At 31.5% G+C, this 19,594-nt stretch overlaps 1 protein-coding gene across 7 annotated transcripts in view; it reads left to right on the plus strand.

The window, feature by feature from the left end:
* The window catches only part of LOC126883484 (sodium bicarbonate cotransporter 3), a 362,811-nt gene that overhangs the window by 204,747 nt on the left and 138,470 nt on the right, over positions 1-19,594 (plus strand). For all 7 annotated transcript variants that reach the window (XM_050649071.1, XM_050649070.1, XM_050649073.1 and 4 more), the window contains one exon: positions 12,291-12,391. In XM_050649071.1, the coding sequence (XP_050505028.1) occupies positions 12,301-12,391 (91 nt within the window). In that variant the 5' untranslated portion in view covers positions 12,291-12,300. The remainder of the gene's footprint in view (positions 1-12,290; positions 12,392-19,594) is intronic.

The raw sequence follows: 19,594 nt of genomic DNA on the forward strand, positions 1-19,594 counted from the left end.
AAATAGTAGGTATTTCCAATTGCACTTCCATATTATTGAACGATATTATGGAATATAAGTTGTTGTCTAAACATCTTTAAATGACAAAATAATTAAATTTAACGTTTTACTCTTTTCAATTATCTTATTTTAACTTTTATCATCAAATGGAATTTTATAGGTTATTTTTATATTTACAAAAATATACCATGTCATTTGTCAAAATAAAAGATTCCTTAACTGCGTTTGCAATACCACTCTTTTAGACCCGTCCTGTATTTGTCTTTTATTAAAGTATCCTGTAATAAAGGATCCTTTATTTGCAGGTGGCAATAACTCTCTAATATTATTAAGTCATCCTGCCAGTCTACTAGCTTCTTGTACTTGATCTCTCCATGCAGGGCCCCCGCAAGGCTGAGCGGCACCCGCGTGCTGGATATATTTTGGCGCCCTTTAAATCTACCTATATCCAAATATGAAATAAATCTATAATTTTTTATTTTTTACTGGTAATAAAACAACAGAAATTGCAAGAACTCAAATTTTATTTTTCTTGTAACTAATTTACTGATAATGACAAAAAAACAAATAAAACGTTAATATGTATATTAGTGAAGGACGTAGGCGTAAAATTTCGGGCTAATTTGTTTTAAATGCATTAATTTTTCTCGAATCCTGAGAAAACTAATAAGTATTTTTGAAAAATTTAAACGCAGAATGAAAGAATATTACATTATATACATTATTACCGAGTCCCTTAGAATGACCAAAAAGTTCTTTTGAATGAGATATTTGAAATTAAACATTACACTAAATTTTCTCTTTTTTTTTCACTCCTGTAATTTATTAAAATAAACAATATAGAAGTTTTCAGGGACTTTCGGCCCTCGGTTATAATGCAATCTTTCATTCTGCGTTAAGATTTTTCAAAAATGTCTTACATATTAGTTTTCTCAGGATTCGAAAAAAATTAATGCATTTAAAACACGTTGGCGCGAAATTTTGCGCCAACGCCCTTAAATCTAGAAATTGATATCTTAAATCTAAATTGAATTAAATGGGTGTTTTTCTAAATTTGACGGCAGCAAATTCTTTTATAATATCTTTAAAGTCAATTTTATTGACGAGCTCTTGCTCGATTGTTAATATTACCAAACCAGATAATCTTCCCTGTACCATAATAGAGCACAAACAATTTTTAATTAACTTTAATGCAAAAGACAACGGTAAAGTGAGGATGATTCTTCGTGATCAGTGATATTTGGTAAAGATGAAGTTAGATTATTTTCAAAATATATATTGAAGAATATCAAGTGAATTTGATAAGTTAGGTAATTAAAGGACCTAATTATAAAGCTTTTATCTCGCTAAATAAATCAGTTGCATCAATCGTTACTTTTGCCTCCGTCTTTACTGGATCAGTTATCTTTTGTTGAAGAGCAAGACAATGTTTTAAAATATTATGGTCACTTAATGTAAAAATATCAATGAAAAAACCAAAAACATTACCATAATAAGACATTGTATCAAATCTACTATTTAATGAATTTGACCAATTATTCTAAAAAAAAAATAATATTTTAAACGCGGTTTTTGGATCTTGAAATGTCTCTTTTCTATGTTCATAATCGAAAAATTTTGGTTTATATTTTCGTCTCACGATATTTAACGAAGGAAAACCTTGTTCATCAGCTGCCAGTTTTCCCGCTTAGGCAATTATTCCTTCAACAACATTTTCATCTCCGTAATTTTTTTGGCCATTGGCATGGTACAGTTGATTTCACATTCAGATTATAGTGTAATGTGTAGTGTATGTGTTAAGTAAATGTCTTGTTACTTGAGTAAAGTCGACTTCATTTTCTTTACAAAGAGACGCTATAATTGGATCCGAACGTATGCACTCCCTTCACCTATCCCACAAGGATAAAAATTATTTCTATTAACTGATTTTTAATAAAGAAAAATTTGACACTCAGCTGGGATTCACAACTCACAACCTTTGGATACAAAGGTCGGCTCTCTTACCATTGAGCCACACAGGGCCGGTGATAACGGGCCTGCAAGTGATGCACTGCAGGCGGACGCCCCTATTTGGTGGGCGCCAAAATGAGCTTTTTGCTGCTGGTGTTATACAAAATACATAGGTACTTCAAAAACGGTAGTTTAGGAATAAATAAAAAGGACATATTATTTTTATACTACAATTTTTGCCTTTTTATAACATGTATTATTTATATGTATTATTTATCAAATTGGGTGTTTCTATTAAATTATTAAAAAATATATTTAACCCAAAATCCAACCTATCCACCGTCAAAATTTATTTTTCAAAATTTGAATTCCTCGTCTCAAAAAACCCCATTGCCAAATTTTTATGAAATTATTTTAATTTCAAAAATCCACGAAAGTTCCAAATCTGGACAGAATATTACAACCCAACAAGTTTTAACCTGTAAACAAATTTTTACGGTTTACGAATAAGTACTGCAAAATAGATATTCCGATATTATACTGTTTTAAAAAATAGTAAATTATTAACACCAAATATAAAATAAGATTTTAATTATTTTTTCACTAATAACACAATATTTTTTTTATTTTTGAAATTTCTCCAGATGTTCGTTAAAAATGTAAAATTAAAATTGTATAAAAAATGAATATCTCGTTAAAATAAATATTTCTTTTATGCCAAACCTTCGGTTTGGCGCCCTTTTGGGGCTGCGTCCGCGTGCGTCGCACGCGTTGCACGCCCGGTTACGGGGGCCCTGTCTCCATGTGTACATAGCTGGACAGTGTAATTGCAAGGTATATTATTTCCATTACTTGTTCAATACTGATGCCATCAATTTCTATTTTACCTCTGATTGGTTTGCTCATTACTATTGTTTTAGTTTTATGAGATGAGATTGTCATATTAAATTCTTTTGCTCTTATGTTAAATATGTGGAAAATATTTAAAAATTTTCAGAATAAGTCTCATAGCACCATAATCATTTTACAGTCGGTGTTAAATTCTTTTTTATTTCCTCATACAAGATCAAGATATAAAATCATTTTCATCTTTATTGTCACCTTTGCATCAATGAACTTTCTGCAAAGCACTTATAAAGTCACACAATTTTAAGAAAGAAAAATCAGGGAACATAAATTATCTTTGGGCTAACTCATAAGAAAATAAAATAGTTGTTCGTTTAAAAATATTCAAAGATTAGCAAAAAAGTGCATATCATTTAATTATACAGTCGAACCCGCTTATTGGAATAGCCGCCGTGCCAAGGAAAAGTATTCCTATAACAAGGATATTCTAATAACCGATCCTATAAGCCTAGCAAAAAACGTTTTGGGACCTCAAATTTCTATTCCTTAAACCTGGATATTCCTTTAACCGGTATTCTAATAAGCGGGTTCGACTGTATAAATAATACTTTCTGTCTAAGATAAGATATAACTCAAAGTGATAGACAGCCTTAATAATATGCATAGGCGTAACCAGGATGATCCTAAGGGGGGGGGTTACAACTACCTGAAAGGGGGGGGTTACAACTACTGGAAGGTCTCTGAGGGCTATGGTGTTAAGCGTATAGAGCTCAAAGTACATCCCAATGGGGGGGGGAGGGTTACAACCCCCAAAACCCCCCCCTGGTTACGCCTATGATAATATGAACAAATTACTTGCAATTATTAGACTTTAAATAAATAAAGGTTTGTAGTATGGTATAGTTAGACCCAAACCCAGACATCCAAAGTGAAAGTTATCCTCCAACACCAAATTGTTCTATATGGTCCACATAATGTTCAGAAAAAAGTCACACCATTTTGAGCGTCGGATTTGGGGGGGAGAGGGGGGAGAAATCTGCAAATTCGTAGTTTTTATACGTTTTTCGTCAATATTTCTAAAACTAAGCAGTTTAGCATGAACAACCCTCTACACAAAATTGTCCTACATTAAATTTGAAATAAAAAAGGTCCTATGCATAACCCTTCTAAAATGAACGGTTCCAAAGTTACGGAGGTAGTATAGTATAATTGGTCCAAAAAAGGCCTAACCCAGACATCCAAAGTAAAAGTTTTCCTTCAACACCAAATTGTTCTATATGATCCACATATTGTTCAGTAAAAAGTTACACCATTTTGAGCGTCCGGTTTGGGATGGAGATGGGGAAGAGGTCGGTAAATTAGTAGTTTTTTTAGGTTTTTCGTCAATATTTCTAAAACTATGCTTTAGCGTAAGGAATGTTCTATAGAAAAATGTTCTACATACCATTTAAAACAAAAAAGGTTCTGTACATAATTGTGATAAAATCAACGGTTCCAGAGTTACGGAGGGTGAAAAGTGGAGGTTTTCCATACTTTTATATTTACCGATTTCTCCCCCCTCTCCCCCCAAACCCGACGCTCAAAATGGTGTGACTTTTTTCTGAACATTATGTGGACCATATAGAACAATTTGGTGTTGGAGGATAATTTTCACTTTGGATGTCTGGGTTTTTGGTATAGTTACATCATAAATATTGCCCAAAAAATATAAAAAGTATCGAAAACCTCGACTTTTCACCCTCCGTAACTCTGGAACTGTTGATTTTATAACAATTATGTATAGAACATTTTTTGTTTTAAATTTCATGTAGAATAGTTTTGTATATAACATTGTTTACGCTAAAGTATACTTTTAGAAATATTGACGAAAAACTTAAAAAAACTACTAATTTACCGGCTTCTCTCCCATCTGCCTCTCAAACCGGATGCTCAAAATGGTGTAACTTTTTACTGAACAATATGTGGACCATATAGAACATTTTGGTATTGGAGGAAAACTTTTACTTTGGATGTTTGGGTTAGGCCTTTTTTTGGACCAGTTATACTATACTACATACCTCCGTAACTTTGGAACCATTCATTTTAGAAAGATTATGCATAGGGCCTTTTTTATTTAAAATTTAATGTAGAACAATTTTTTGTATAGAGGATTGTTCATGCTAAACCGCATAGTTTTAGAAATATTTACGAAAAACTTAAAAAACTACGAATTTACCGATTTCTCCTCCCTCTCCCTCCCAAACCCGACGCTCAAAATGGTGTGACTTTTTTCTGAACATTGTGTGGACCATATAGAACAATTTGGTGTTGAAGGATAACTTTCACTTTGGATGTCTGGGTTATGCCATCTTTTGGATCAACTATACTATACTATTGGTAAATATATGCATTTAAATGCAGCCAAAATATGCGCATACATATGCCTTGTTTGCAGTTAAAATATGCATTTATACGCCTTTTTTGACCAAATATGCATACTGGTAAGCAATATTTTTAATTTAATATTATAATAAAACGGGGTAAAATACACAATGGGTTCTAAAAAAGTGATTATTTCAAAAATAATTTGAAAAACAAAGAGAAATAAAGTAAACAATTTTTTATAGTCAAGTATTTATAATGGGAAATAAGCCACAATTTTACCAAAAAAAGATTTTATCAACGTTTCGAAGCCCAAATCGGGTTTCGTTGTCAAAATACATAATACTACTGATATAAGTAGTTTTTTGTATTTTGACAACGAACCCCCATTTGGGCTTCGAAACGTTAATAAAATCTTTTTTTTACTGATATAAGTAGTATTTTGTATTTTGACAACGAACCCCGATTTGGGCTTCGAAACGTTAATAAAATCTTTTTTTGGTAAAATTGTGGCTTATTTCCCATTATAAATAGTTGATTATAAAAATGCCACAAGGAGATAGCTTCGGAACAACATTAAACAATTTTTTAACCTGAAATGGTACAAAAGGCACTTACTATTAAATATTTTTCAAAATTTTCAACCAAGAAAGCTTGTCTTCTATCAGTAAAAATATGTTTGTACAAAGAGAAGCTTCTTTCAACGTCTACTGATGCAAGGGCGTATCCAGGACCGATTTTCGGGAGGGGCCATGAACTTTTTTGGGGAGGGGTACGGGGGGTCTGGGGGTAATTTTTAAAATTAGTGTTACAATGGTGAGTTTTAAGGTACTTTTCACAAACTTTTGTGTGCCATAAAGACATTCAAAATTTATCGTTATTAAAGTATTACTCAAGTCAGTACTGATTCCTACACATTTCTTCGGATCCAAAATTTTATTAAGTTTAATACTTATTTTTCACAATGCTTCTCCTCTCAGGCGTTGTTCTTCTCCTCTTTATTGATTTTAACTAATTATTTTTATGTAGGTACTCATAAGCGTCAATCAACTTGACAAAGTCTTCACGAATGTTGTTATTGTGTATGCATCTCAAATTTAATGAAAACTGTTCCACGTGGAATACATCGGTCGTTTTTAAATATTGGAAAAGACTGCAAATGTTTTTAAATATGACAGAGTAATAATTTGCACTTTGAACCCGATTCATTATTTGTTCAATTATTTCTTCACCACATCATGTTATCAATTGATTTTGACTGGTGCTACTGATTTATGTTGCTCGGGAAGCAGCGCAGTCGATAAAACGAAGTACTTGCAGAACAATCCCTTTTGAATGTGCGAAAGTACCAACCAACTACTTTGTTCTAAGTGCTAGTGACCCAAGTAACGCTACATTTCTTTTTTATTCTTTGTGTTTATAGAATATGGAAATTGATACGATTTTGATAGCTGTCAAGGTCGTTCTAACATTTTGATTTACAAAACATTCTATGTCATTCTTGAAGTTTCCGTTACTGCTTTTGTTCAATTCTAGTCCAAAAGACATAATATGTACTTATCCACTGTTTTGTACATATACATGTGTTTGAAACTAAAAACAGTTGAATTGCAAATATTTAAATTTATACTTTTTTAAATTCTCGGAGGGGGCCATGGCCCCCATGGCACTCTCCCTAGATCTGCCCTTGTACTGATGTAATCGGACAATACTGCAGCATTTAAATCCTTCATTCTTTTTTACATTGACATCCAATTTGTTCCTTACTTGACATCCTAATTTACCGGGAATATTGTTACATTTAGCGGAAAAAGTTTCAACAATGCCAATTGAGTCTCTCAAACTTAAATTTCTAGGATACTACTCTCTAACGAAGATATTATGTCTGGTATAAAATTGAAATTAACCTTATAGTGCAGTCACTGAAGGTTTTCACCTTAGATTTCGTTGAACCTCCATCGATTTTCATGAAAATTGGTGACTGGTTAGAGGATACCTCAAGGAACAAAGGTGACATGATGCCAACTTTCGCTTTTACCCTGGGGGTTGATGCCACCCCTTTTCGAGGGTGAAAATTATTTTATTAAAAATAATAACATAATTCGATGGAGGGGCAAATTCTAAGCAAAATTTGTTATATAAAGTTATTAACATAAATCAATACTTTTTGAGTTATTAAAGATCAAATATTTCATTTTTTTTTTCGTAAAAAAATGCATGTTTTAAAGCTGTTTTTCACGTATGACTCAAAAATTATGAGCTTTTACAAAAAAGTTATTATTACCCAAATTGAAGATAATAAAAAATTGAATACAATCTTCACTTAAAGAACTAAACTAATGTTAATTCAGAGTGAGTATGGGTAATTGATTGTATATTTTTTTCGACGAGTACTCAAATCAGTATTCAAGCTTAAATAACGGGAAAACAATGCATTTTATAAAATATACCTACTAAACACTTGTCAAAGTACTTTGGAATGCCTATCAAATGAGCTCTAAGCTACTAAGAAGTTAATAGCATTAAAATTAACAAGTTATGATGAAAATAAAAGAAGCCTTTCGAATTTTTAGGAAAAAGTGAAAAATAAAACATCGCCATTTCCATAATTAAAATTTATAGTAGTCCTTAAAATAATGTCTTTGTATTAGCATAAGTAATGATTTTAACAATTTTCACCGGTTTAGAATGCATATTTTTGAAAAAAAAAAAGATATAATTAAAAAAATCAGAATTTTTAAAATTATCGTCATTTTCATTTACTTTTGATAATAAGTCCAAAAATGCTCAATGTACGTAAAAAATTAAATTTAACCAAATTTTAGTTTTTTTCTATATTAAAAATTTTGCCTTTTTTACTATTTCTGTAGGGTGAAAAATAACCGAGATAGAAACGTTAAAAGCTTAAATTTTGCTGCGAGAACCATGTAACCGTGGCCATTTAACCTTGGATTTTTAAAAAAGTAATGGATTTAAAAGATTAAATTCAACGTTTTTTTAATAGCCTTTGGAATTATATTTCAAATCGTTTTTAGGTAAACCTGATATCGTAAAAATTAACGGAGTTATTTAAAAAAAAAGTTTGGAAATTTTTAAAAGATAAAGTTTGAAAAAATTTTGGAGCATGAATTTGAATGCTTTCAACTTGTTCGGGATCTCATTTGATAGATATTTCTAAGTACTTTCACAAATGTTTATGTTATAAAATGCATTATCATCCCGTAATACTTAGATTTGGGTATTCGCCGAATAAAATATACATTCAATTACCTATAACTCATCTTTAGTTAACATTAAAAGGTTTTTTTAGTAAGTAGTTTATTTAGTTTTATTAGCTTCAGTTTTGGTAATTATAACTTTTTTGTAAAAGCTCGTAATTTTTGAGTTATGCGTGAAAAACAGCTTTAAAACATGCATTTTTTACAAAAAAAAATTAAATCTTTGATCTTCAATAACTCAAAAAGTATTGATTTATCTTAATAACTTTATATAACAAATTTTGCTTAGAATTTGCACCCCCCCTATCTAATTATAAGGTTATTTTTAATAAAATAATTTTCACCCCCGAGAAGGAGTGGCATCCACCCCTAGGGTAAAAGTGCAAGTTGGCACCATGTCACTTTTGTTCCTTGAGATATCCTCTAACCAGTCACCAATTTTCATGCAAATCGATGAAGGTTGAACGAAATCGGAGGTAAAACTCATATCCACCTTCAGTGACTGCACTATTAATAAAAACAAGATCTTTAGCGACACTTGCACTTTTTAACAACTCTTTACTTGGCACAGCAGATTGCGAATCGTTATCTTAATCCAAAACTAGTTCTTTAATGGCTTCGAAATGCTCTGCGTAGAATATTGCGGCCTTAATCCACGTTCCCTACCGGGTAATAACAGGTTCTGGAGGTAAACTAAATCCTTTCTCCTTGTACATCTGCATTCTTAGAGGTGCTTTTAGCAGCGGGTGTAATTTCCTCACCAAAATATTCTTTTGCCTGCGTTTATAAGGGTATGTCATAATCCCACAGATATTTTCCTCACCAAGACCAAAATGGTTATTTCAGTTATTTCAGGTAGATTTTACTAAAAGACATTCAATTGAATTATTTATCTACTATTAAATTACAGTAGGTACCTATAATTATAATAATTAATTAATTAATTATAGTATTTTATTTTTAGTCACAATTGGAATTTTGACAAAAATGGCATGTTTAATAGAAAGTGATCGCGGTAAACCTTACGCGGTATTATTATTTGAAAATTTTATTTTTTATAAAGTGAAAGTTTTAAAAAGTGAAGAAGTATTCTGGAGGATAAAACAACTTGTAGTGCAAAATTTTTTACTATTGGTGAAACTTTTACAATATCTAGAAGTAGCCGACAACATAATCATGAACCAGATTGTCAGAAGTTAGATCGAATAGCTATTTGCATAACAAGGGAGGAAAGTGCTACTTTTCCTCCCGAGAATGAAGTTTACTGCCCGACGCGTAGCGGAGGGCAGTACTCATTCAAGGGAGGAAAAGGCACTTTACTCCCATGTTATACATATGGTTTTTCCACCTTCCTCAAATAACAAGTCATTTTTTCATTTTTACTTATTTTATTTATATAGGGCTTTTCATTCACAGTCATTTGTTTCGAGCTTCTGTCATGTGTCACATAATATTAATATATCTACGTCATACGTTATTGGTATATACCAATGATACAAACCAAAGACGTATGACGTAGATATATTAATATTATGTGACACATGACAGAAGCTCGAAACAAATGACAGTCGATGAAAAGCCCTATAACTAACCAACAAAATTTATTAGACCTAAAACTAACAAGTAGGTACAATATAACTGTCAACTGTCAAATATAAGTCAAATTATTAATGTAAACATTATTAAATCAGAATAACAATTTACTGTTTTTTACCATTCTGCAAAATACAGAGTGTTTTTAAATAAACGTTAAAATGTATAGATACTTACGTAACAGAAAATAGATATAGTACAGGGCGTCAATAAGTTATATTTCATGAATGAAATACAATGACGTCACTTTTACTTTTCCTCCCTAGGGAGGAAAAATATTTTCCTCCCTATGGAAGAAAAGTACAACTTTGTTCCCTACAATCAGGTCCGGAAAAGTATACTTTCGGTAGAGGTAGGTGGAAAAAATTGTTTCTAACTATTGTAAACGTAAAGCCGAAAAGAATTGAAAAACCAGCAAAAATTATACGCCAAGCACTTGCAGCTAATTTGTCTGAAATAAGTACTACGATTGTTGTCAGTTACATAAGAAAAAATATATAATTATTATCGACGAAAAATGATGCCAGGTCGACTTCCTTCCAATATTGATGAGGTTCAAGAATTTGTGACGGGGTGTGCTCAAAAAGCAACCAAGAGGGAAAATTTTCTCTTTATAAACTGTGTCAAAAGTAGGATAATTGTATTTAGTTGTGAAATAAATATAAGACTTTTAGCCACATTGAATTTTATTATACGGATGGCACATTGCAATTATTCATTATTCATGGGCTAATTAATGGGTATTACATTTCTTTATTATACTGTTTACTGCCAAACAAAAAAACAGAAATTTACAACAATATTTTTTATTTTTCAGAAATTTTACACTAAGCTTGGTATAGAAATGTCTGTCTCTTGATTTAATATCAGAATATAAAAATGATTCTGAAAGAGGCAAGTGGCTCAAACATACTTTTGGCCTTACAAATAAAACCAGAAGACGTATCAGATTGTTTTGTGTTTGATTTAATGTCATGCAAACCAGGAAACGGAGCGTTCAAGTATTACGTAACGCACCTTGGGGGAGGGGAGTCTTGCATAACATTACGGCGCGTTACATGGGGGAGGGGGGGGGGTCAAAAATCTTCAAAAACTGCGTTACGTAATACTTGAACGCCCCCAAATGAAATTTAAGATAGATATGTTGATTATCCCTGGGGGGGATTAGCCCCCCATATTTGTGGACAGAGGCAAATTTTTCTGTTATTCGTATTACGAATGCTTGCGAATCTTTTCATTCGCATTTTAATTTATCGTTTTATAATACCCATCCATCCATATATATTTTCTTTGAAAAAATTAAAGAATTTCAGGTAGATACGTATGTTAAAATTTAAAGTTTGCTAATTGCAAAACCTATCAAAGATAATTGAAAAATGTAGTAAATTGATTTATAGTATTGTATTGTATGTATTGTATGTATTGTATGTATTGTATGTATTGTATGTATTGTATGTATTGTATGTATTGTATGTATTGTATGTATTGTATGTATTGTATGTATTGTATGTATTGTATGTATTGTATGTATTGTATGTACTGTATGTATTGTATGTATTGTATGTATTGTATGTATTGTATGTGTTGTATGTATTGTATGTATTGTATGTATTGTATGTATTGTATGTATTGTATGTATTGTATGTATTGTATGTATTGTATGTATTGTATGTATTGTATGTATTGTATGTATTGTATGTATTGTATGTATTGTATGTATTGTATGTATTGTATTGTATTGTATTGTATTGTATGTATTTATTGTAGATATAAGATATCAGTCTAATCAAGTGACTAGAATGGATTTTGTAAAGTGTCTGTCTCATTATAGTAAATATTAAATAATAATTTATACGTCTTGCATATTATCTATATTATAAACTATTATTATAATGTAAGGAAATTAATGTCTTATATTCGGATTTCGGATGATTTCATAATAGACTTTCTTAAAAATTAAACCTATATTTTTATTTTATTACCTGAGTTGGTGAGGAAAATAGCTACCGGATTAATAGGAACCTTTAAATTTGGGGAGGAAAATACCTGTCGGATTATATGTTTTTACTGGTTGGTGAGGAATTTACCTCCGCCCGCTTTTAGAAACACTTTTGTATTTGAAATTATTTACTAAAGGATACTTATTCCTGACCGTTTATGCGACTTGGTTTATTCCATGTAAACGTCAAGTAACATGTACCATATTGGGGTGTGGAGTTAAGGTATCATTCTAAGAAAAGGTTTTAACTTTAACAATAACAAAATACTGTTCTTTTTTTATGTTAGAAATAAATAAACTCATTATGTTTCTTTCCCTTGCAGAACTAATGATATGGACCCTCCAAATTACAATGACGAACCACCAAAAGATCCTGGAGCTGACCACAAAATAAAGGTTCCGTTTGATGAGAAAGATTTTGAAGGTAAGGATAAAATTAAATACTTATAGCTTTGGCAACGTCGTCTTTACATTTTATAATTACATAATATCCTGTTGCTAAAGAATCTAAGTTCCTATATTTCTCTCATTCGATTGACGATTACTCTGAACAATATATTTATATCACCCACTATTTTAAAATGTTTGAGCGTACGAACTAACCCATTGCTGTCTATCGAAACTCATGTTTCTAACGTTTCTATTGAAATTGAGACAGCGAAACCTGTTAACTAAATTTCGTGAATACAGTAGACTCCCGTAAGTTCGGCCACCTCGGGATTGGACCCGTGGCCGAACTAACCTGTGGCTATCTAAAAAATAGAAAAATACCCATTTATTGTTTGTAAGGATCTAGCAAGCACGAAACACTTGCACATTTTCTAGAATACAACACAGTGGCATACTCTGCCATATATTTAACATATATGAAAAAACAGAAGGATAAAAAAACACTACAAAACAATACTTACAGAACTGTAGGCCTAATATTACTGTACATTACTGGTTTGGCTTCGTAAACACTTTCTCAGCAGCATTTGTGTCGCTATATTCTTCTCATTTTCCTGGCGAATAACCTGGAGATTTCGTCGTCGTCGTTCAAACCTCGTTGTGTAGCTCCTTTTCAAAATTGATCCACACCAAAACATCTTCTTCAACAATAGACCGTGCAATGGGACCACAGTTCGGTAGTTGCCGAACGTCGTGCAATAAGCTGCCTGGTCACCAGGTGTGTTAACAAGAATGTTGTTTGGCTCATCTGCTGTTGTGTTTGCTTGGTCAATCTTATCTTCTATATTTGGCCAAAGTTTTTTTCCAAGACTTTACAAAAGTCGACAGTGGTATTCCGTCGTATGCCTTGGCCGACATATACAAAACATCCTTCGTATTGACTACTTCAGTATTTCTAGGTCTAAGTTGTCATCAGCCTTCAATTTGGAAAGAACTTCAGAAAGCGGTTTTCGCCGATACTTCCTCTTGAAGCACTCAATGGCCTCTTGGTCCATCGTCTGTTGAAGACTGGTTACATTGGTTGGCAGGGACAGCAGTTTAATTTATTTTTCATCGTCACACTGAATATCTTCCTGGTGAGAAGACGCGTTGTCAGGAAGTAGAAGTGCTTTGCTGGGCAGTATTAATGTTGTAAAATGTTTTTTCACTTTGGGAACAAATTCGTCGACGAACCATTCTCTTAACAAATATGTGTCCATCCATGCTGATTTCTGCGACCGATAATACACTGGGAAAGTTTCCATATTTATGTTCTTAATCGCTCTCACTCGTTTTGCTGCTGTGCCAATGACAAATAGGAGTCAATGTGGATCCCCGAAGCATTTGAACATAAAGCAACCATTATCATCTTTTTGCTGACTTTAAACCCTGCAGCAGATGTTTCTTGTGGGGTGATAAAGGTCTTTCTGGGCAGCAGTTTAAAATTTAACCCAGTTTCGTTGACTCTGGGCTCAAGTTTTGGTCCTCGATGATAATATAAAAATTTTGCAGAAAAATTGGTGGCCACTGCAGGCAGAGAGCCGGCCGGACTAAGCCGAGACCGAACTAACCGAGGCCGAACTTACGGGAGTCTACTGCAATAAGTTGTGATTTATGCTTTTTGACATTTTGGGAGAAAATTGGCTACATTCATAAAAATCGCGAAAACTTGTTTTATTTTCTAAAATAATTTTAACTTGTTACTAAATTATTACTTATTCTAATCGTCATACGTCTAGCGAATGCGCAAATAAGTCTATTTCGTTTGTAATATGCATCTATTAATAGTAAAAATGTGAACTATGGATGCCAGGTCACCGTGCTCACACCGTCTTTACCGGTGTCCCTGCGGAGCGTCACCAGTCATATCGATGCTTCATTGGTGATAAGGACCAGATAATAGAAAGATGGTCAGAAACTTTCGAGAAGATACTAAATATAAGAAGTAAGATGAGGTTGCAAGAAGCAGAAATCCAGCTCGAAGGCATGGAAGACGAAAGAGAGAAAGATAACATTTTAACAGAGGAATAAGTCATCAAAGCAATAAAAAATTGAAAGAAAACAAACGTTCTGCAGCAGATGGCATTCCTTCTGAGCTTTTAAAACATGGCCGAAAAATCTGACCTGCTTTATAATTATTAAGCTATTAGAATTGATTCCGAAGCAGGTAAAACTACCAGAGGAATTGAACGTAGGTATAATTGTACCTATATATTCACAAGAAAGGAGATCAAATAATTTAAGATAACTATATAGGAATTACCCTCCGAAACGTGACGTACTAAGGAATGGCCTGCATTATTTCTATCGGGATATTGTGAAAACATAATAGGCAAAGACCAATGTGGGTTTCGCAAAGAAAAATCAACTATCCGTTAAATATTCCTCCTAAAGTCAAGCGTCCACAGACCCGCATCGTACGCATCGTACGCAACGGATTTTAGTTTGACAATCGATAATGCGATCCGTACGATGCGGATCAGTGGACGCGGTTACATAAGTTTCTGTACAAGGCAAACTAAAATCCGTTGCGTACGATGCGTCCGATGCGTACGATGCGGGTCTGTGGACGCTTGCCTTAAGACCGGCTTTTTGGAAAAAAAACCTATGAGTATGAAATTGATACTTGCCATTTTTTGGTAGATTTTAGACGTACCTATCTACCTATGACAGTGTAGACAAAAATGTACTATAAAAAGTCATGGTAGAATTCAATATTCAAATACACTTATGCCCGATTTCATCAACGATACCTAATCATTTAAGAATTACCTAAGTAGGGGAGTGCAATTAGAACGAAAACATGCATTGTTTCGGAAAAATTCAAACAAGCTTATATTTTCTAAAACTTTTTTGTTAGTTTATATACATGTAAAAGCAAAAAGTTCTACTCGCGGATTTGGCCGCTAATTGTTTATTAATTGTTTAAACAATAACAATTATTTTGTATTAATAATTTTAAAAATATCGTTAAATTCATCATTTTACTTTGATCAAATATGTTTTTATTTTGTTTTTGATTATGCTGAATTCGAATATGGCATTGCAGTATGAAAATTCTTATACAGAAGCTCTTATACAGTTGTATGTCTGCGTAGCTAATAGGAACCACATGGAAAACTTTTTTATTATCAATTTTACGAAAAAAAGTTATTCTTTATGAAATGCTCTGGATAGTCAAAGATCTAAAACTCAACCATCAGATATCAAATTTTATCAATTTTATAAGAGTTATGTCAAAAATATGAATTTCGTTAAAGAGTAAAGTATCTTTATATTTCAGAATATCAAAAAATGCTATTATGAAAAGTTGTTTGAAATTAAAAACTATGTTTATATATATACAATTACATCATTCTAATAAAAAAAAAATCAATTTTTTCTCAAATTACGGATACTCATCATCATTTTATTACAATTATGATAACTATTTTATTATCACTTTTAAGAAAAAAAGTTATTCTTCATAAAATGCTGTCCCTGGTCTAAAATCTAAGATACAACCATCAGATATTAAACTTTTTTAATTTTATACGAGGTATGCAAAAAATTTGAATTTTTCTTAAGAGTTAAGTGCCTTTATTATTCACAATATTTTAATTAGAAGGATGTAATTGAACACTAAAACAAATTTTTTAATTGCAAACAACTTTTCTTAATAACAATTTTCGATATTGTGAAATTTAACGATACTTTACTCTTGAGTGAAATTCATATTTTTTGACATACCTCGTACAAAATTAATTAAATTTGATATTTGATGGTTGCATCTTAGATTATATACGATGCAGAGTATTTTATAAGGAATAACTTTTTTCGTAAAACTGATAATAAAAAAGTTATCAATAGGTTCCAAGTTACGCAGACATACTGTATAAGAGCTAAAAAAAAATTTTTTTGCTGAACATTTATTATTGTTGAAGTTTATTACTAAATGTATTTTAGGTAATTTTTACAGAAAAAAGTTTTGATCGCTTTATATAAACATTTTTTTAGCTGGTGATTTTCGGTTTTTGTATTACATTTTTGTTATCTTTCTTAATTTTCTCAAAAAGAAATAGTCTATTTCATTTCTAAAGTAAAATAATTCAGTGCATTTTAAAGATTACATCCTAAGCTTTAAAAAAGCACTTATAAAACTGTAATAGATCTGTTCAAACTTGAGTAATACCGTCTTAAATTGGTGGTAATTCTATAAAACTACAAAGATTTCAAAAATTACATTTTCGTCATATCGTTTGAATTAAATTTTTGAGATTTTTTTGAGTAAATCATCATTTAGTACGATGCTTGAAAGGTAAGTTGTACAAAACTGAGGGTTTTATAAGAAGAATTGTATTAGTTACACATTTTTAAATCATTTTTAAACAAAATTCATGTAAGGCTCATTTTCCGCCCCCACCGTACTTATGACCATACATTTTATTTCTTTCTATTATAACCATAAGACATCTTAATTATTCTTCTTTTAGGTTCAATTTGTAAAATTTCATTTGATCCATTAGTTAAAGAATTACATTAAAAATAACTCAACCGTGCACTTCACCGTACGCTAGTTTACAGTGCGTCAATGTTTGTGAGAAGGGTGACTTTAGCGTTATAAACAAAAAATTATAGAAGATACATTTAATTTTAGAAAATTCTTTGTATAAGGTTTTTTTTGTAAAATTTTCTGAAGTTTTCCATGGTCAAGTCAGTTTTGTTCTATAATTTATATTTTCGGAGTTATTTAAATAAACATCAAACTTCGTAGTTTATTTGTTTAATAAAAAATTAAGCACCCACTTCTCGAGCAGAACTTTTTGATATGTTGTTTATTAAACATTTCTTAATGAAATTACAAAAAGTTCTATCTTGTTTGATTTTTTACGAAATGAAAATCTATATGCACTCCCCTAAAGTGGGTTTAGGTATTTCCTAACTCTAAAACGGATTTCACCATACGATAAGAATTGCCTAAACCGCTTAAGCATTATCTTACGGTAGGATACGGTTTTCGATCTCCCTAAAATTTCGGTAATTATTACTTATCGTTGACAGTCTGGTTATATTTTTACAAATTTGACTAATGTACTTGTGACGTTTGTCAATAATTTGCTTCTTAACCTATTTTTTCTGTTATTCTGTAATATTAGGTATAGGTATATTAGTTGTAATTTTGTTGTTTCTTTTATATTATTAATATAATATGTGTTGGAAAATATAGAAAATCCTTTAGGAGTTTTTTACAGGTCTATTGACAAAATTATGTAGTCTACCTACTACATAACAAACTAGTGTTGTGTTTCAAAAACCCATTCATGATATCACTAAAAGTGTGTCATTAAAAATTAATAATAAAAGAAGCAATTTTCAACTTATTTATTTTAAAATTATTTCATTAATGACAATTCAACTAACTTTAATTTTTCGACATTGTGAAATTTACAACTCTTTTCTTTTCCTCAATTTCACTGTACATATACAAATAACATACAAAACTTAACAAACCTAATTCACAAATAACTAACTACTAAATAAAATAACTATAACAGTACAAAACTGAAACCAACTTGGCAAACAAACAATAATGACAAATATTCGAAAAAGTAAGGTAATGTCATCTTATTCTTTTTTTTTATTTATCAAAAATAATTCGAACGTACCCGAATTAATACCTAGGAAAGAATTTCCTAGATAAGCAGTTCTTTTAGTTGTGAAACGCTATTGTTCTTCAGTATTGACTTAGGAAGTTTCTCTCGATAAAAATTACTTAATAAGGAAACTGTTTAGGTATCGTTGGTGAAATCGGGCACTAGTGAAATTGTTGAAGCAACCCTCTCAACAGGAATATAGCAGCGGCGGCTCGTGGCCTAAAAAAGTGGTGAAGATGAGGAAAGTCTGCCGGACCCAAAAGAAATTTCGGTATACTTATACCTATGACGCGCCCAAATCTCATTAAAAATTCTTTAAAAAATGTTTAGAGTTTAGGGCCCTAACAACTTGAATACTTTTTTATGGCACTTATATTAGAGATGAGGATGAAGAGATACTTAAACAAAAAAGCAGTATGTATTAGATAGATTAATAAAACTGACTTAATCAATTTTTATAAATCAAGTCGAGTCTTTGATCGTTTATGGAAGCAAATCTTTCAATTATATCTTCATAGAAAGGATAAACTAAAAGTTTTTAGCCTTTTTAAGCACGAAAAACTTCTCTTTCTACAGATACGGTATTCGACGGAATTGTCAGAATTAAACAAAACAAATTATAGGCTTCTGTAACAATATCTTTAATTGGTTGTAATTTTATAACCATTTCTTGCAAATTACCATTTTTTAAATTTCCGTCAGCATAAAAAAGGCAGAGCTCTCTTTTAAGTCTTTGAGTTTTAGTAAATATTTGCCAAAAACTCAAAATAAACTTTGAAAAGCGTCGGAAGGAATGATCAAACTGTATGACAGTATGACCCAAACTTTGTTTTATCTGCTAAGCTTATTCATCACAATCACAATTCACAAAGAATTTTAATTCATCACAATCCTGAAAATGTAATCCATTTCCATTAAAATATATATATTAAATAAAAAAATTGGGTAGAATTTGCATTCGTGCTCATACCATCATCACACCTATATATCTTTTCAAAGTATTAATAACGGTCATTGTGCTTGCTTTGTCAAAAACAGAATTAAAAAATTATTCACTTCTTTTATCACGTATTAATTGACGAGTCCTTTTTATCTAGTTTAAACAAAAATGAATATCTAGGGACGTTTTTTTTAAGAACGTCATATAAAATATCTGTTATAATATGAAACATGTCGATAAAAACTGCTAAAAATGTAAACTCAAAATCATTTAAATCTCATAAAAAGCCTTTAGCCAGCTGAACTGATTTGCGGTCTTCCATCTTCCGAAAAAAAAAACGAATACTGCCCATCATAGCACGCATCCAACTAAAATTTTACTAGGTGAATACGGCGGACTTATTTTTAAATTCATCTGCATTTGCTAATTTGGGTACTACCAGTGCCGATATGATGACGTCACGTTGCCATGACAACCGTTGACGCTTGTGCAGCCGACAGCCGAAATTTCATCTACGTCTTCATCTAACTCTGCTCCAGTCATAGAAGTCAAATGACACAGGTCAGTATCTGACCGTCAAGGACCTACAGTTTTAATTTTTGGATTACATATTGAAATTCTTTTT

The sequence above is a fragment of the Diabrotica virgifera genome, chromosome 4, assembly GCF_917563875.1.
Source record: "Diabrotica virgifera virgifera chromosome 4, PGI_DIABVI_V3a".
NCBI lineage: Eukaryota > Metazoa > Arthropoda > Insecta > Coleoptera > Chrysomelidae > Diabrotica > Diabrotica virgifera.